The sequence below is a fragment of the Magallana gigas genome, chromosome 2 (genome assembly GCF_963853765.1).
Source record: "Magallana gigas chromosome 2, xbMagGiga1.1, whole genome shotgun sequence".
NCBI classification, from domain to species: Eukaryota; Metazoa; Mollusca; class Bivalvia; order Ostreida; family Ostreidae; genus Magallana; species Magallana gigas.
The window spans coordinates 48711009-48732367 of record NC_088854.1 but is presented as its reverse complement, the minus strand read 5'-3'; the positions used below and the strand labels follow the sequence as shown (position 1 = coordinate 48732367).

At 31.5% G+C, this 21359-nt stretch overlaps 1 protein-coding gene across 1 annotated transcript; it reads right to left on the bottom strand.

Annotated features, from left to right (window-relative positions):
- Positions 1–1221: 1221 nt before the first annotated feature.
- LOC136271635 (B-cell receptor CD22-like) lies at positions 1222–14598 on the bottom strand. Its single transcript, XM_066072016.1, has 8 exons — positions 14464–14598; positions 13310–13621; positions 10042–10323; positions 7140–7409; positions 6057–6326; positions 5587–5847; positions 4090–4367; positions 1222–1248 (listed from the first exon to the last, which is right to left on the bottom strand). The coding sequence occupies exons 1-8, from the start codon at positions 14552–14554 to the stop codon at positions 1222–1224; spliced, it is 1791 nt and encodes a 596-aa protein (XP_065928088.1). The 5' UTR covers positions 14555–14598.
- Positions 14599–21359: the final 6761 nt, after the last annotated feature.

Here is a 21359-nt window from a genome sequence, read left to right as displayed (position 1 = left end):
AAAGTATAAATTTTCTTTATTACATGTGCACTTTGTATGTTGGACGTTTTATTTCGAGTACGTCGGATCTTCTCAATTCGGTTGAAGACTACATCAATATTGTATTTTTAGATAAGATATGTTCATTAATATATTATTTAAATGGTCTAATTTTTTCTGACAAAAAAAATAAATTTACAAGGAAAAGCAAACACATTGTACATTTCAAAAACTTTATTACACCCTATTTTAATCTTCGTCAAATATCGAATTTCAACATTCTTTTACTACCAAAGTACATGTAAGCCCTTAAATGATACCTAATTTCTGTAAGTCTAGTACATGTACGTACAAAAGCTGAAAAAGTGGCAGGTGCTAGTTTATCAAACACAGTATAAGATTTGTCTTTTTATCATTCTTTTATTATAAGTTAAGTGAATTCTAAAATTGAAAAAAAAACCAAATTTTGAGTTTTTATTTTCTAGATTTTGTAGAAAAAAAACTTACCTCTTAATTCTTTTCTTGCATGTAACGCAACAATTTTACTATTATCTTAAAGTGAATACAATTCAGAATGTTGAAAACCATTCAAAAATTGAAAACTTTCTCATTTAATAAGCAAGGATTTTCTGTTTTATTTAGTTACCGAAAAAAGCTGACTTTTGTGGATAAAAAAGAAATTAATGAAGTGTCCACTTTAAGCGAAATATTACAGAAATATATGTATTTACATTTGTTTAAAATCAAATCTAGCTAGCTGCTATTTAAACACATCGTTCATATTGTATTAATACTTTTGTGGAACATGATTAATGACATAAACCTCTTATTTTATTACTTTGGTCTTTTGAAGACCTTTAAATACGTGAAAGCCATTGAATATTAATATCTGAAGGATCTATATGAAGCATCCGAGAGTCCTGATAATTTGTACGGACCTATAAACAATAGGTTTGCTTAGAGGTATGAAATAGTATTGGAGCTGTAAAAGAATTCCTTGATTTTGGGTTTCGGTGTCATTATTAATAAAATTCTTTAAAACTAACTATGTCAAAAAAGGTTTTCATGGTGAATAATATACAGTTACAATTCCATACGTAAACACAAATGCTTATGGAAAACTCATAAAGGTGGTAGAAGTGTTACCTATATTACATATGCATGAGTAGCGTCTGTAAAAAACAATCCCAAAAATCAATAAAATCGTGATAAACATCATTGTCCCTACAACACTTCCGGCAACTACTCCTGTCTGAGAGCCTGTTGTCTCTGTAGAAAAAAGAGTGTCATGATATCATTGGTTAAATCAAACATTTTTATTTAACCAACACATACATGTTTGTATGCATACGTTTCTTCATGATTGTAGAAGAGAAGGTATAATAAATTCTCTAACATGTGAACATATTCGAAGAGACTAAGTAACGCTCAAGGATATATTGCTGCTTTTATGCAAAGAGTCATTGTAAAATGTTCACTTTTGTAAATATTTCACTGCAACTAGTTGTGTCCAATAAAACTTTTGAAGAGGTGGTTTTTATTTATTAAATACTCATATGTTATAAGCATATCTTATTGTAGATGCATTTATTTTTCAATGAACCATTTCTCATGACCTTTGACGTGAAAGAAAATTAACAGTTGTTTCAGAGGTCTATGGATAAGCTGTTCACACTAGATAAAGTATAGAGCAGTTAAAAAACAGGTAAACAAATGTAATATTAATTATTCAAGAGTCAGTGTTTATAAACAAAACAGAACAGTGATAAGTGAAGAAAACCAATGCTAGAATTTTCAATTAAACCTTGTACTGTCTTGCAACTGGTGACTTCTGAGACACTCGATCCATAACTGTTCTTTGCAGAAACATAAAACCAGTACGTCACAGAGGGTTGAAGATTGCTGAAGAATGCATTTTATTTTCACCCTTGTCACGAAGACGATAAGAATGATTAGTCCCATCTTGACCATTCAAAGTATTTACAGTAAAAGACTGTGGATCGCCGCCATTGAAAGAAGATATCCATTGTACTTTGGTTTGTGTTATTTCACAAACAACTGTTATGTTTCTTGGTGTATCCGGCTTTCTTTCTAATTAAAGAATTGGTTCATTTTATTGAATACACGACGACGCCATATATGTATATATCATATTTTGTCACACATTTTAAAAATATTACGGCATTGATTTTTTTGCATCAAAATATCTTTCATTATACCTTCCACAATTTTTTTACGTTTAATTATTTGTTAAAAACTGTTCTCATAAAACAAATTAATAACAGGATATATAAGCTTGAAAAACCTTATAACTTACTTTTTTCGATTACATTCACAATAACTGTTGATTCTCCAATCATATTGTCCATTCTTAGATAATAAATTCCGAAAGTACTTTGATCAGTAACTGTTTGGCTGAAATGAGCAGTGAAATTATTCACTGCATTTTTGGTGATATAACTCATCATTTGAGTGTTTTTTGTTCCGTTTTCCTATTGTAATTCGTATAGAGGTTCTGGATATGCAATTATTGTGGTTGAAAATTCAATTTCAGTGGTGCATGTAACTCCTATTGTAATATTTGTGTTATCTGGCATCGGTTTACCTATGAAGTAGCAAAATACATAAGGTCAAACGTGTCTATACTTTAAGTTTTGAAATATACCAAAGACCTGTATCATCGTTTTCTTTGAGAAGAGAAGTGTTTTCTAATTCATCTTTCTATAAACAGTTGTTTAATCATTTCTTAAAACATAATTTCATCTTTTTGTATATATAATAGATTACTTGCATTTAAGATATTCACTTTATTCCATTCAACATGGAAATAAATCTACGAATATAAGAGTTGTTACTATAGCTTACATCTTAACCAATGTATCAAATAATTTAAAAGCTATATTCGCAATTTATTTTGTACACATTGGTTTACAATATTATATCTAATAATTAGAAAGAATTGATAAAAAGACATTTTGTTCTTCTCTAAAACAAGAAATAGAAAGAACAAGGATTAGATCTTTGCTTTTTTATTAAAATATTACCCCATTAAGGTTCAAAATGCATTCAGCCTTAACTTGTTAAAACATCAGAGGCTTTTGAGAAAAACAATAAAAGATAATTTAATCACCGTCGAAATGATTTGAGTTTAAAGCTGCTTGGTCCGATTTCTTTGTTATTACAGCATTAAATTTTCTTCATACAAACCAATCATCTTAGAAAGTTATGGACTTTCTCCTATTTACACGAGCAGAATCGGTCTCCTTTCAAAGTTAGAAATATTCAAAGTAAATAAAAATAATTTCTTTTTGGTCAAACGAAAAAACAAACCAAAGTGCATCACGGGATTTTTTTAAAGTAGGAAACCGTTTGGTTTCGTCCCCCGAATGATTGGGGTTATTCAACCCGCATGCTATGCATCGATTGTAAAGAAACCAAACTTCAGAAATATTAGCGAACAAAACGCACACATGTTTATTTGTAACTTGTCTGATTATTCAGACCTTTATTTAATGCGATGTCAAAGTCGTAATACAACTATACAAGTCTCGTCGTCAGGGATAACATTTTGAATGAGGCGAAATAACGCGGTACCCTTTTATGTCGTTTGTTTGTTAGCATATTTTGTACGTATTTTTCTTTACTGAAATTTGGCTTAATTGACTAGAAAAAACTACTGCAATGTCTATTATTATACATATACTAAGCATAACCATTGTTTAAGAGCGTGCATAAAATTTGATATAAAATCGGACCAAGCAGCTTTAAGCTGTTGTATTGCTCCTATACTTTTAGCTTTTATTTTGATACAAATGCACAAAGTATCGCATTACTATAAAATCTGCAAGTAAAGAAATCCCTGTCTACAAACATTAGAGAAGTTTTTTTTTTAACTTGGTTTAGTCTAGGTTGATTTTATATGAATAACTGCTTACTTTACTTTGCATCAGTTAGCAATGTATTGAAGTCATTCAATATGTAATGTTGTCGGATTGTACATACTATTTCTAAATATCATCAAATTACTTCAAATATTAAATATATAATGATAAAAATCAATAACTTTAAGATACTTTTGATATTTCTTCAAATTCAGACCAGGAAATATACCTTGTATTCAAACTTACAGTTCACAATTAGTTCCACCAATCTTGTAACATTGTTTCCTACCCCATTACTGGCCACAACCGTATAGTTGTTGGTATCTGTACACTTGGTATTTTCTATGGTGAGTGTGGTGGTTTGAACTGAAGACTCGGTTTTCAACAGTTGTGTTCCAATATACCAAGACGCATTTGACAACGGATTTCTCACTATATTTCGAGTCAATGTGACTGACTCACTTTCATTCACTGTTTGCAGTGATCTGTTTTCTATCGTAGGGCTGTCTAAAATACAATCGCAATTTATCAATTTGATAAAGATACAGAATATTTTTCAACAATTTTTCTTATAAATTACATTATTTCATGGATAACTCCATTAGCAATCAAATTAACTAAATTAAATGAATTGGCATTAATCAAATTTGTAATTTAAAACGTTTCCATTATAAGATACATGCCAACACTTTCATGAATATATAACCTTCGTAAAGCGTGAAAAAAAGAATGTCAACATTATTTTTTTCATAGAAAATCAGATTTTTTGATAATGCTTAGTGATAAATAAATTAATCCGAAGCAAAATGCATCAAACTCTAAAATCATATATGAGGTAGAATATTAGCAATTTATTTGTCAGTTTATTTAAAGATGTTTTTCATTGATTAATTAAGGAGCTCTTTTGTAAATTACTTTGGACTGTCTTTTGTTTCAAGTCAGGTCCTATCATTTAAGAGGGCCAACAGTATTTTTCGTTTCGCTTGTTTTTGCGCGTTGCCATTGTGCATTAACGACGTTATGATAAAATGGAGCTGTGCAGGAGTACGTAATAAGAAATCACATAGAAGGAAAAGTTATAAAATAAAATAAATTAATATAATAGCATGCTTTTGAAATTTTATACACAGAATAATGCCATCGTCAAAGGTATATATATATAAATCCACTGTACCAATCTACATTTGTTATACTTCAAATACAAAGCAAGATTTGATGCATTTTCATATTTTGAGATTTCCCCAACCAATACCAGTTGCAGACAGTAGAATTTATTATTGTTTTTACATATAAGAAAAAGAAAAAAAAATATATAGCTAACCACCTAATTATCACAATATGGGGAAAATTGCTATTGTAATATTTTTCAATCCATCTGTTTCGAAGTGCGAAAAAATGACAGTTTCCTAATTTTAATCCTTTAGTAAATGTTTCTGAATTTTGAGAAAGTTCACAAAGAGAACGAGATAGAAGATGTCATTTAACTTAACTAGAAACTAATAATAAACTAGAATTGGGTAAATAACATAAAGTTTAAAAAAAAATGTTGCTATTGTAGTATTTACTCAAAGAAAAGAAATCGGATCAGCTTCCTTAAAGTTTTTTTAGTTCATGACGTTGGTATAAAACATAATAAAGACTGATCTTTTATCAAGCACGTTATAAATGCATACAAACTGTGATAATTCAATATTGCATGAATATAACAATAATATAGAAATCTCACACTGAACATTGACGATCATGGACTGACTGTCTGTTCCCTTCTCTCCATTATTGTAGTTATTCTCTGTTGTACATCTGTATGTTCCAGAACTGGTTCTCTGTATGTTAGGTAACTGCAAGGTGGAACCATTCTGTCTGAATCCTGGGTTGGTCCAGTAGAATGTGGTAGAGGTAGGATTCCCAGGGGTGGCTGTACAGTTGACTGATAAATCTCTTCCTTCTATGATGTTTCGCCGAGACATTGTAATTAGGGTTGGAGGGTCTTTAAACAAAAACAATCATAGAGGGTCAATAGATATAATCTAAGCTTTGATTTGCTTATTTATTTAAACGTGTCTTATAGATTGACCTTTTTTTATGTAAATGCGTAGTTAATTTGATATTTTTAGGCTATTAACAAATCTAAAACTTCATTAGTTTTCATTTTCTTCAGGAAACCTAGGCTAACAATACTATACAAAAGCAACCCACATAAAACGTTGACGACCATGGTTTGACTGTCTTGTCCCTTCTCTCCATTGATGTAAATGTTCTCTGCTGTACATCTGTATGTACCAGAACTGGTTCTCTGTATGTTAGGTACCTGTAGACTTAGTCCATTCTGTCTGAATCCTGGGTTGACTACCTTGATCCAGTAGAATGTGGTGGAGTTAGGATTCCCAGGGGTAGCCTGACAGGTGACTAACAAGGCTCTTCCTTCTACTATGTCTTGTTGAGATAGCGTCTTTATTGTTGGTGGGTCTGTATACACAACATGTAACAAGATCAATGGATATTTCAAAATATATTAATTACAATATCAAGACTTGTCAATTTCGTGCATGTTAGTTGGTCCAGTAAAATGTTGTATAGTTAGGATTCCCTGGTGTAACCTAGCAAGTAACTGATAGGGTTCGTCCTTTTCTGATGTTTTGTTTAGGTAGCGCGTTTATTGTCGGTGGATCTGTTGGAAATAAACATTGTTAATTTTTTGTTTAAGAAATATACTGGGTATTCTTTCTATGGTGTATTGACGTCTGCATGTTATAATTAATAAGTCGGTTTTTATCCTACTTACAACCGATTACATATGTACACCGCAAAATAGATGATGGCTATCAACACATGCGTATAAATCTACATCTCCTACCCTAAATAATCCTTACAGATCGTAGTTACATTAACAGTTGTGTTCTATAAAAACAAATACATTTGATATCAAATAGATATTATGACATGAAAACTAATGCTAACATTAAGTGTAGTTACAATAATGATCTTTTGACGTTAATCACCATGTTTAAATCAGTTATCATCATTAAAGAAAAGCTAAGAGGAATGGACAGATATGTTTTTAGAACAAAACGACAAAATAAATCTCCTTATTAATATTATCATTTTAATTGTAAACGCAGACAAACTTAAGTTACTCTTGATTTGAAAAAAATATCAAGAAGGTAAAAATATAAGATTGGCAAAAAAAAAACTTGTTATGATGTAAAATTTTATAATTTATTGCAAGTAATCGGTAACTGATTATTTAGTCAGTTTCTCCGAGTTTTACTGAACACCTACACTGAACATTGACGACCATTGACTGACTGTCTGCTCCCTTATCTCCATAACTGTACATGTTCTCTGCTATACATCTATAGGTACCAGAATTTGTTCTCTGTATGTTATATAAATGCAGAGTGTGTCCATTCTGTCTAAAACCTTGGTTGTCTACCTTGGTCCAGTAGAATGTGGTAGAGCTAGGATTCCCTGAGGTAGCCTGACAGGTGACTAATAAATCTCTTCCTTCTATTTTATTTTGTACAGCTAACGTGTTGATTGTCGGTGGGTCTGTTAAAGAGATTTATTAATTAAACAAACAGTCGATTAATAAAGTTGTTTTCTTGTCTTGCATACGCTTATGATTTGATACTGTGTTATGACAGTAAATCTTTTCATATTCGATTATGCAGTATGACATAATACATATTCGTTCATCGTTCTGAATTAGTTGTGTAAAATGTCATAACGAATAAAATCAACTGCACTTTAAAAAAAGGCTTTGAAGATACATGTACAATTACTGCATCTAATATTTTTTTCTTAGGACCTAATGTTGCAAAGGACGTTGTTTATACATGCTACTGTCGTCAGAGGAATGTGTCATTAGATTCATTTTTTGCTTTCATTCTTCTTATAAAGCGTACCTACGTTGTAGCGTGGACAATCTGTTCCATACATGTATGCATGTCACAGCCTCCATGTCAGAAACGCATCGGTCTCTAGTCTACTCTATCCCATCCATCTACGGTTTTTTTTTTAACTTTGTCTCCAGTCAGATCCTTCAATTGTACTGTCTAGACCAACATCCCACAATCATTGCTTTTATTTTTTATTTCACTTTCCCTAAGTGAGTTTGATGATTGTACTAAACATTATATAGTTGCTTATCTCACCAGATTTCATTATTTTTTTAACGATGGCTTAATTAAGTCGCGGGCCTAAGTGGTTATTTAAAATGATCTGTGTGTCTTTGATAATAATGATCCACGTCTTGTTAGTTATAAGGAATGCTTTATTTGGTTTTTCCTGACGGTATGAAGGTAGCTATCATTGCAGAAAAAATACATTACACAGGTAAAAAAAACTGTTATCTATATTTAGCACAAGATTTTGACGCCTGTGTATGTATTGATATGCTGTAAAAGATCAAACAATTCTTTTACAGAAGGTTTCTGAATCTTTCTCAGTAAGCAATTAAATATGCATAAAAATAACGTTTGTTATTTTATTTTTGAAGATGAGATTTACGGTGACAAGGAGATAACTCAGATTTTCATCGTGATTTAAAACCAAGTACCCTTTATTTCAGATATGAAGTCAGAATTTCATATAACGAAAAATCGTTTTCGTTTTTTTTTTCATTTTGCGGGGCTTGGTAGCTTACATTGAAAAAATAACAGGCAACAAACATTTAATTAATTTCCACAAAAACAAAGTCCGCAAAATATGGTGTTGAAAACACAAAACTTGGAAATGTTAAAAGTTATAGATACGAATCACAGTATAAATAGTGACATTATATTCGAACATTGTAAGAACAAATTTTGTGCTTGTTCACATAAAAAATATAAATATGTTTACGAAACTTAGTATATTTCGTCAAAAAGACAGTTTAAAAACATAAATTTTGACAAATTTTTAAATCAGTTATAAATTTAGTCCGGCAAAATCATTTTAATTTTATTTTTGAAAAAAATTACTTATGTATAGTGAACAAAATGGTATGTAAATTTTTGTACAATTCCTAAGAATAGATAGAAATGCATAATAATTATAAATAACAATTCCTATTTCAATGGAAATTATTTTACCGAGGCTGTTTTAATTTATGTTTTGCTATGATATAGTTAAGATTGTTAAATATATGCATGAATTGAATGCAGACCTATTGGATCACGCCATTGCAACTCAAATCGTAGAACAAGAATGTGGTGTGCATTGGTTGATCTAAAGTAAAGGATGATTTGTATAGCGTAAAATTTTGTAAAACAAATTAAAGTGTTATGTCACTTAACAATAATACCATAAAATCACCACTATTACCACCATGGGGACGCCAATTTTTATCTACAAATGTTTCTTTTGTACTAAACTATTGTTGTTTGTACTTCTTGATGATGATTCTGTAAAATTTTAAAAAGATTGTAATGTCACATACTTCCCTGAATGAGCCAAAAAGTACACATGTTTGTAAAACAAAAATGATCTTTTTTAATATAAATGCATCACTTTCGGGAAATTAAAAAAAAAAAAACATCTCAGTCTTTTTCACCTTTCATTTTAAAATGGAAAATGCTACATTGTCACATTGTCAACCATCTCAAAAATCCATAAAACGAAATACAAATGTAAAGCAGAGCAATGCGGACCTCTAAAAAGATTGGGGTAGGATCAGTGCCTAGAAGGAGTACGCACGATAAACAGAGTAAGGAACAGCTCATATATATTGTAAAAACCAAAGTCATCAAATTACATGTTAAGCGTTTGTGTAATAGCATGGATCTGACACTAGCCTCCCAAGTTATAAACAGTGTTTTTCAACCCACACAACTGTCTTTGATAAATGTTGTATATTTTTTTCTATTTGCCTTAGGATCCATCTGCCTACGTATACAATAGTTTCATAACTCTTAGGTAGGCTTGTATATTTTTATTGCTTTTATCAAAATAGATCTGACATGAACTGCTTTCTTCAAAGACATAATATCTCTCTTTCTTACTTAATTTTGACTAATCAATTCTTTCATGTATCGATTTGGTATGTAAGTTTGTAAAACACGCTCATTTCATCGCATTTATAGATGATACGCAAAAACTTTAGTTTTTTTAATATCCATTTATTATTTATATAAACATATCTTCAATGTGCTAAACACGCACAGTTTAGGTTTCTTTGACATTTATTAAGAATAAAACTTACATTCCACATTAAGTGTGGTGTTTGCTGTCTTTGGGGGTTTGTTGTTGTTGTTTGTAGCTCTACACTGTAACGTCTTATTGTTGTTCGTTCTGTTTCCTGTGAGAGTGATGAAGGTCGTATTTGTTACCGCTATGCTAGTGATGTTTGCAGATTCTAGGTACCAGGTGATGGTTGGAGCGGGGGCCGCATTACTATTAACAACACACCTGACTTCTAGCTGAGTGTCTTCCTGTATTGTCAGTGGGTTGGCACTCGGAATCAAAGTAACATTATGGATATCAACTGTAAATAAACATGACGATACAACTAATGTAATTAATGCATATGTTATTGGTATTTACATTTAAATGGTCGATATACGCTACTTTGGTGCGAATACGCCATGAAGAACATCTCTGGTTAATTTACCCAGTACTGCTGCTTCCACAGAAATTGTCGTTGTTTTAGTCATTAAAGGCAAAAGGGTCGTTATGATAGAGGGTTTTAAATAATATCTATGCTCTTTAAGTGCAGCAGTAAAGAGATGATGTGTTGTAAAGGAAATAATAAAATATTTTTTATCTAAAACTTATTGCTCTTATTTAATATTTAAATGTAAATTTAATTCTGACGGAAAAAAAACTATAATTTCCTCTATCAAAGCACTTGCAATTTTTTACAATCAAAACAATAAGAAAACTTGCTGAAAAACATAAACATACCGTGACAGTTTTAAAAACATGAATGATCCATTATCAATAATCAAAATACAATCCACTGGATGTGATTTTTAATGTCGTCGTGTTTGTATAACCTTGGGTTGAAAAAGGAGATACCTGAACCCAATCGAACATTCATATTTCTATGTAATAACCGAATTCATGTCACCCACTACCGACGTCACTACAAATTGAAGTAGACAGATACAATGAAAGAAAAAATAATTTTTAAAGTATGGAATGTGGTGATAACGAACGGTCTTCAAAATCAAAACCCCAAAAGAAAATAACAAAACAGGAGTGGAGCAAACACGGACCTCTTAAAAAAGAGGTAGGATCAGGTAGTATCTGAACATCTGAACATTAGAATTATGCTATACAATGGATTTGAGTGTCAATTGTTTCAGTTATAGTAAAAATTAAACGGGTAACATGTTTTGAAAAAATGTTAATTCTTTTAATGGTTTAAATAATAATGGCTTTTAAAATCAGATTTATCCGACTAAAATTTTGTTACACGAAAAAAATTGTTTATTTAAAATGTCAATTTTAATAAAATATGATGGTTATTAGCTATGAAATTTACAGTTTCTTTTTTATCTAATGACAAAAAATGATGAAGTTGAGAAAAAAAAAATCAAGTATCAAAGTAATATGCAAAACAAACAACCTCTTCTTATCTTAAAAACTCCTGTATGCAATAATATGCGATAAAAGTGACTAAGCTCAACAGGTGATATTGTTTTTATAAATTATCAGAAATCAAAGTTAAAAGTAAACTGCACATTTCTAATAAATGACAATCAATCTGTAAAACAACACCTTCTTATCTTGAAAACTGATTGAGAAGCTATTGGCACCAGCCACTTGTTTACGATCATCAATGGCTACTTATATTGGCCGATATCATATCTATACTTATAAATTAAGACATTTTGCCAACTATTTAACTATGAATTCTTGAGTATTTCATTACGTGTGAGTTTATGTCCGTAAACAATGTTTGAATTTCACCTGATAAGTAATTACTGAGAAATATAATAAAAACCTATATATACTTTATTTTCGATAAACCAGTAAGGTGGTGGACACGATTTGGCGAATTCAAGTCAGTTGGAATTTACTTAAAATAAAATATATGCTTGCAATGAAATAATATTGAATGATTACATAAAAAGATGATATATATACTGGGAACTTATTTCGAGTATACAGTAAAACTCGGTTATCACGAAGTCACTGGGACCTAAGAAATTACCTCGTTATATCCGTAATTCGTTATAACCGTATAAGAAATTCATTAAATTTACATAGCTGGGGATCATAGATGACTTCGCTATATCCGTAAATTCGCAATATCCGTGTTCGTACTGAACGAGTTTTACTGTTAATGAAAATTTAAGATACGACAAATGATGAATAAATAAAATAAGCGAACTCTTTTCTTGAAAGCGCGATTTTAGTTTTAAAAGGTTGAACTTTCCAGTACGGGGGAAATCAAGACCGCGGGTTGACTTAATAAGGTCAAGGCAGAGTGAAGTCAAGTGTAGGTTAATTTCCTTAGATCTGACAAATTTGGTTTAATATATTCAAATCAATATTTATATGCTAGCGTTTTTAAATTACTTAAATTTTTATACTACTACAGATTATTAGACCAGACCTTATACAAATAATTTTGGACCTTTAACAGATTGTTTTAAACCTTTATGTCTGTACATGAATGAATATGAATAGATGATGCATGCATAAGCGGGAAAGTTTTTATTTGGGGTTTTTTTTTCAACGAGGGTGTAGAGGGGTGGGGGTAGGGTAGGGGTGTGGTAAGAGTCTTTTATGTCAATTTTTTACTTAAGACAGTGATAATAGTTATATTGAGATTTGATCCAAACAACAAAATTAATAAGCAGAGATACGACGCACTATACACTTACTCTTTGGTTTAAAATAAAATTAAAACGTTTGTATTTTTTCAGTCAGCTGCAACAAAACGAATGAAGGCCATTACATGTACATGTGAATGAAGGATTGACTCATATTAATGTATAAAGTGTTAATTCCCGCGCTTGCGAGGGATATCATATCGTGTTATATATTTTGTTTTGAAACTTAATAAAATAGACACAGACAGACAGACAGACAGACAGACGGACGGACGGACGGACAGGCAGATGGGCGGACAGACAGACAAATTGGCAAAGTGGAGGTGGAGAAATTTGTCCAATTGCATGAACGCTACTATAATTTTACCACCCATTACAAAATTAGCTCCATCCACCATGCATACATGTATTTAATAATCTCCACCATGCATACATGTATTTATGAATCTTTCCATAGATTTTTTGCAGATAATTCTAACTTCCTTATAAACAACGAACATTGAATTGCCATGTCCCGCAGTTTAAGACCATTATGACGTTAAATTTCTAAAATTGAGTGGTCTATATTTAACACATGACTTGAGAAAAAAATAGGCAAGGGATAACCGAAACAATAGTTACCGAAAAAGAACCAAAAAATACTGCTTAAACTGCAGACTTCCAATTCATATAAATTGATATACTCACCATAAAATTTAAAGTTAACGAAATATTGTTGAATGGGATTTGTATTGACTTCACAGCTAAACATTCCATCATCAACCCCTATGGTAAGGTTTGTGATCCCAAGATTATATGCACCTGAAGCTGTGTTTCGTATCCCAAACAGACGCTCCCCTCTGTCAATAGATGGATTTTTTATATCGTTGTAAAAATAAACCACGTTTTCTGGTGGATCTGTCCAAGTTGTTGTGACTGACTCAGCTGATGTTGATAGTGGACAAATCAATATTACTGTATCTCCTTCATATCCATATACAGTCCTGTTTTGATTATATACTACAATGTAATATGTAAGTGCTTTAGTGTTCATTGATCTGTTATACAAGTATTTTACATTGTCCTTCCAATTTATACCACAGGCATTCAAACACAGATAATAAATGTGTAAATTTTGTTTTCATAATGCAAGACTTTCTTTTAAAAAAGAGAAAAATAATGTTATTTAGGGGTTCTGATTATAAAGTCTCATTTATTAGTCATATTGTTATTTCTTTTAATCTAGTTAACTGTAAGTTTAATACACGTAATTTTTACGTTTGATATGCAATTAGGCTCATTCAAAAAAAGACAAAGCAGAGCGGAGGAAGTTACACTAAATTTTTCTGAACTCGTTTTCCACTAAAATCACTTATGGAAGCACTATGAATATAAAGGTTATGATAATCGTTGTTTGTCAACATGGTTTTGCATAGTTTCTTTAGATTTTATATCACTTACTATTTAAGATTATTGCATGGTTCAAATTTATTGGAAATTCTTAAAATTATTAAATAACATTTTTTCTAAAAATTTTGATAATTGACCTTATAAAAATTTAGCTATACTGCCTTTCATGAACTGTAAATCATTTTTCATAGGGCAATTTATGTTGTAATGTTCTCCAATCAGAATGTAAAATTCTGATTTTATTTTTTAATTTAAATTATTAAATTTAATTACGAGTCACTTACTTAAAAAGTAGAACAATGTTTTAATGTTAAAAAATAATATTACAATTAAAGGTCTAATAAAAATCGATTGTTTTTCACTATCATAAGTGGAATTTATTTCCATTTTTAGTAATAGATTTAAGGGGGAAAATTGCTCGGACAAGTATATATATTGAATGTCTCACTTACCCTCTTTTATCGAAACAATAAAAACAAGCCAAATCAAACAATATTTGTTGTATCTAATGGTGTTAAAATGAAGCATGATTCGACATTCCATAAGCTTCCGTGCAACTACGAAGCAAATGATCTGTTTTGACGAGATTTTATCACTCAACCACGTAAAGCAAACCAGGAAGTTTTATAACAAATTTTAATACGCGGACATACATGTATTCATCTCCATTAGTTTTTACGACCTTTGTTTAATTTTCATGGTCTCCTTTTTAAACCGCTTTTGTATAACTTACAAGTGAAAAAAAAACTGTGAGATGAGTTATCAATTTGTTAACGCCGTTAAAATAAAGTTTTCTGATCCAAACAAATCCTACTCTCGGCTATTTCTAAAAAAAATCGTTTTAAAAAGTGTTTCTCAAATACGAAAATGAATAACTGAGAAAAAAGATTTTTTTAAATGTTCATTCCCAAATGGTGACACTTGCAGAAGCGGGTAATGGCTGACCCAACTGTGGCAAACTCGTTTTCCAAAAGATTCCTACTAATCGGTGATGAAAAAAATATGTGAAAAAAACGCTTGGGCCAAATGTTGGAATATCAATGCTACATCATGTAGATTTTGTCCGATCCAAGGTATCTGCCCGATGCATGATACTTTATGTCATGATGCTAACTGCCCTCGCTCTTGGTTACCTCGTTCTGAGAATCGTCTGGAGAGTTAACGTTCTTCCATCAAAACTTCGATCGCACATTCAGGAAACATGATTAAAACAGGAGTTTTTCAGTGAATACACAGAAATACAATTGAGATTACTAATTTCAGTCATTGTTGTCATCAGGAACAACAATTTAAAGAATTGCACTGTCCAACAACCGAGCCCCTGTGTTTATGTTTCATTTAATTTCATATCTAGAAAGGTAGTGTGAGTTTATGCAGATATTTACGAAGCGATTTGCATAAATTTCCAAGTTACTTTTTACAATATCTTAATAAAACATTCACTGCCAATAGACTTTAATGCAAAATGCAAGCTGCAATTGATTAGGCTATAATAAAAAAATATTGAAAATTCCTTGGTGATGTATATTTATTTGTTAACACCTTCCACATGATACGACGATTTTAAATATCGGACCATTCATTTATAAGGTACAATGTACACTTCATTTAATACCTTAACAATTCTGTATTGTATTGTATTGTTTATTTGCGAAAATTCATATGAATTATGAGCAGCTGTAACTTAAGTACATATATGTAATTATAAACATATCCATACACTCTATCTAAGCAAAAGCTCACGTCACTACTAGTAATAATGTTATGCAATATTCTACAAAGAAAACTGTTATTCATAAATGCACATTCAGAGGAGGAGAGACCCCATATATCAAAAAATCAAAAAGTAAATAATGATAATAATGGTAATACATTATTTGGATATACGAATAGTCTGACATTCCCGTTTTTACCAGCCTCACGCAGATACATTGCGAAATGGCACAATTGTTTGCGATTATGAATGGCGAGGAGTTGAGCTAACTTAAACGTTGCAGGACGAGTCCAGTAATATTTTCTAAATACAATACACGTAGACATTTATAAAAAGGACAGATTAGTATAAAATGGAATTCATCCTCGACTTCACCTAAGCTACAATATTTGCAGATGCGCATCGATCTGACAATTCCATTATAACGGCCTTGCTCTACCAAAAGCATATGCGATGACAGTCGATGTTTTGTTAAAAGGACAACAAGGTTTTCCGAAATATTTTTACGCAAATAAAATTGTAAGGAAAAAGTGTCCAGCAGGTGTACAATAAACGTTTAGAGGATGAATCGAAAAATGCATCTCTATCCTGTATAAAAATATCAGACAACCTCTGCTTTACAATTTTTAAGAAAACATTAGTGCTAGCCATACTCCATGAAAGCCATACTTCATGCATACATGTACCAGTGATACAAATAATTCTGTGACATTAAAACACCATGTATTTGGTATCAATTGTGAAGCCAATCATAAATATTGTGTAATATACAATTTTCTGTTTTAATCAATTTCAACCCATACTTAATGATGCGCAATTTACGCATAATAATCATGGATAGACAACCTACATGTAACTCTTAATAAACCATGAAGTTTGACGTAGATTTTTTAACTTTCAAAATTCTTTTACAAAATTTTGTGTGAACTCGAACTATTTCATCACCAGAATGAAAACCCCATATCTCGGAGCCATAGTTAAGGACGCTAGATACATATGTATCAAAAATGCTTAATTTAGTCTCATGCAATATTTAAATAAGTTTCATTACACACCTTCTGAATACAAAACATACATTTCCTACCCTGCATTGCAATTGTTTTCTGTGTAACATTAAAATTCCCATTGAAATTAAGGTTCATTCCTAAATAATTGAAACAATTAACAACCTCAATATGCTTATGGTCATTAGTCCAAACATCATTTTTAAACATTTGCCCGCATGTCGAAAAACAACTATTTTTGTTTTATCAGTGTTCACACCAATATTCCAATCATTACTAAATTGATACAGTTGATTCAACATACTCTACAGCCTTTCTCGTGAATTAGCTTTTAACAAAGTGGCATCAGCATACATTAAAAAACAAAGCGAAAGGTCTCTGAAATCAACAGGTTAACAGCGACTTCGTATAAAATCCATTTCAAAATCATTGATAAATAGAGAAAAAAGAAAAGGTGACAATGCCTCCCCTTGCATAAGTCCAGTTGTAGACGTAAAATAATTTGACGGTACAGACTTATATCTGACACATGATTTTACCTTGGCATGTTTGTACAATAGCTTGTTTCTATTCACACTATTAAACGCTTTTCTATAATCAACAAAACAACAATATATTTCTTTCTCTTTTTCAAATACAAAGATATTAAACTCGTAAGTGCAAAAATGGCATCTATGGTACTATACCCTGACTTAAACCCAAACTGCGCATCGCTTATGATACCATTGTCGTCAGACCAGCGAAATAATCTATTGTTTAACACATTGGTAAATATGTTTGCTAGATTACTAACCAGAGTTATTCCCCTGTAATTGTTTACATCATTGGTGTTACATTTTTTAAAAAGTGGAATTATTACACCCACAGACAAACTCCTTGGGAAAGTACCTGCATCAAAATTTTATTAAAAAGTATAACTAAACTGGTAGAAAAAAATCTTTAAATGTCACAAAATATTCATTTAACAGATGATCTGTTCCAGCAGCTCTACCACATTTTAATTTTTTTAATACAGAAAGTAATTCCTCTTCGTCTATAGCTTTATCTAATTCACTAAAAACAGCCTTAGTACTCGCCTGCACAGAAAATTGACTTTCAATGTATACAGTATTTTCATCAACGTAACAAACACTCTTAAAATAGTGATAAAAAGCATCTAAATCTAAAGTACTGTTGATTGTTTTTCTTTTCTTTAAAACTTTGTAAAACTGTTTTGGATTGTATTTTCATAAATAGTTGAGTTTATTACCTTCTTGTCTGACAAACCTCTTTCAAAGTACATGCTTTTTGTAGACACGTTTGTTTTCACATAAAGTGATACGATTTTGAACAGACCTTTTCCTATTAAAAATACGTAAGGAGCTTTTATATACTTTGCGGAGTTCTTTACACTTGTCATCGAACCAGGCTTATTACTACTAGAAGACATAGTGTTAATAGACGAACCACGTGAAAAGTTAGATACACTACAATCAAAGTACTGAAGAACTGACCGGAGTTGATTTTGTCGATGTTTATTCATTTTAAAATCAATGATATGTTATTTTGCATGACAAGTACATGTAGTTTCTAATTCATGAAGCTGAATTACGCACATTTTTATAATATTTTCGACGAGAATGTTGAGAAACCCCCATATGAATCATGTTAAATAATATTTAAAGATAAAATTAATTCTATCTATATATAGGTAATAGAAATATTTCTCGAAAATTGTATGGATCCAAGCAATATTACACTCTAGTCTCGTTCAACCAAACGCTCGGCCATACACCGTATATCTCCGACAAGGATTTACAGAGACAGCCGAGCGTCGAGTTCAACGAGACTTTATTGAACTCTGACGTAGGAATACATACGACTACAAAAAATATTTAAATTGTTCGTACCATTTAAAATCTGACTATTTTCAAGGTATTTATAGATAAGTTTCCTTGAAAAACAATGCTGTAGCATACATTACATCGATATTTTCAAGAACTAAGTCTTGTCAGCAGCAATAATTTGTGCTGCGGTCCAAACACTGTTTTACTTTTGGTTTGTCTGAGTAACTGCATAGGAGAGTTGATTAAAATCAACTCCCAAAAAGGCATAAAAGCACTGTTTAATATACTAGTGAAATTATTCACAACCAGATCTAAACTAAGGATCCCACAGTCCATTTTCTCAAAAAGACACCTTACAGTATAAAATACATCTCATTGACTAAAAAGCTTCCTCATTCCATCTAAATACACTGCCAGCCGTACTTACATTACTACAGAAAATGTTTTCATTGTTATATCGTTGATAGCTTTTAACATTATGAATACACAATTGAACTGGAGCGTGGTCTGACCATTCATTAAAATCTTTCACAGTAACACTCTCGATGGCATCAAAATTGTCTTTACTAACTAAAACATAATCTTTGGCACTCGAACCTATATGATTAAAAAATGTATATTTGCCCCGAGTATCTCCAGAAACCCTGCCATTACATATTCTAAGACCAGAGGCTCGACATAGTTCGAGTAATCTACGACCAAAATTATTGACATGTTTTTCTTTCGATTTAAGTGAACAAATACAATCCTTATCATATGACAAAAATGAAGGCATGTTATTTAACAAATCGTTTGACAAAATATCATATTCAACATAATCTTTTGATTCAACAACACGACTATTAAAATCTCCAGTTATTATAATAACACCCATATCACTGTACTTCGCAATATCGCATAACAGAGTGTCAAAAAGGTCAATATCATAATTAATATAGAATACACTCTTTTCATGTGCAATGTAGACGAAACAGATATAAACGTCATTTTAATAAATACCCAAACCATACTGTCACCAACATATTTACAAACTGAAAAGTTAGCTAATAGTTCGTCTCTAACCAGAATTACCATTCCACCCCCTTTGCAATTGGTACGAGGGTACATAAAGGACGCGTAACCTTGAGTACGATGACATAGGTCTAAAGTAGATTCACTGTCTATCCAACACTCTGATAAGAATACAATGTCATACGAGGAAAAAAGTTCACAAAAGTCACTGTCACCCGACTTCTTTTCCAGCTCTCTGTTCACGTACCATGATACGACTCGAAGCGGTAGTCTGTCCCCAGCGTCCCCCTAGCTCTGGGCAGGTGTTGTTACGTCAGTACTACCTTGCGCGATTAACTGGTTGTAGCCTTCCATGGGTTGATCTTCAGGCATACCCTTGTCCATATGGCCGATTTGTGGCGCAGGCACCACGTGAGTTACAGAATACGTTGGTTCCTCTGTAGGCTCTACCTCGGGGTCGTTACGCTGACCGTTGACGTACAGCTTATCTCGAACCATCTTCACATTGTCCTATGATACCGCATCGTGGGGTATAGCTCCCTCCAACGTCTCTCAATAGAGGTGGGATATTGTTTACGGATACCGTATCACGTATTACGCAATCTATGCGACCTGCTCCTAACAGCGACTTAGTCTTTTTGGAAGAGAAATCGGGCCACAATTTTAAAACGCGTACAATATATTATATGACTCTTTTTAAATAAATAGTACACGCTTTATAACAGTAGCGTTGCACAAGGAAAGGGGAAAGAAAGCTTCAACTTTCTTTATTTAAAAACATGCGTTTGCCTAAATCTACACTCATGAAACTTATTTTGGACATGCGCAGATCAAGAGGAGGATTGGAGGGGGTCTTCTTCACCATAGATAGTTCAATTTTAATCATTTTCACATAGTAAAATAACAGAAAATAGTCAACGGACCTCGTAATTTTCCGGCAAACAAAAATATTCATTGAACCTTCCCCCTCCATTGAAATATTTTTTTCTGGATCCGCGTAAGTCTGAGAGTGTTAAAAAGAATAGTGAAATTTAACATAAAAAACTAAACCTAGAAAAAAGAAACAATGCACAACACCCCCACTCCCGTTTTGAAACAAAATCAATATGCACATACATATATTTGCGATTAGGGGTTTACATTTTCAAAACAAAAAAGGAAATTATGTCCTTATTCGTTTCACTCAACCGAATAAAAATTATTTATACATATACATATAAAGATTTTTTAAACTTCTTTCTGAAATAAGGCAAATCACATTTTATTATGCACAGTTCTTTGATTATTAAATGTCACTTAATAAGCGGGTGGGTGGGTGGGAATTGTGTAAATGCGGCAAAGAAAAGCCTTCGAATAAGTGAAGATCGTGTTTAACCTGTTCTACAAGCTATACGCTATAAATAGTACCCTATGGCTACAGGTTTAAACTTATAAAATCAAACATATAACATATGTTTTTGTATCTCTGATAAATTTATATATTTTTTGGAACATTGTAGCAACATTAAATTAAAAACATAACAGGAAGGAGCAGAAAACGTTTGTAATTTTTCAGTCAGCTGCAAAAAAAAAAAGAATTCAGATTACATGAATTATGATCAATTTCAGAATAGATAATTCTATCCGATCCCTGCCCGCTTATAAAACTTTTTAGCGACCTGTTTTTTTCCATTATAAAAAATGAAAACAAATTTGGAATATATATATATATATATATATATATATATATATATATATATATATATATATATATATATATATATATATATATATATATACTTAAATAAATAAAA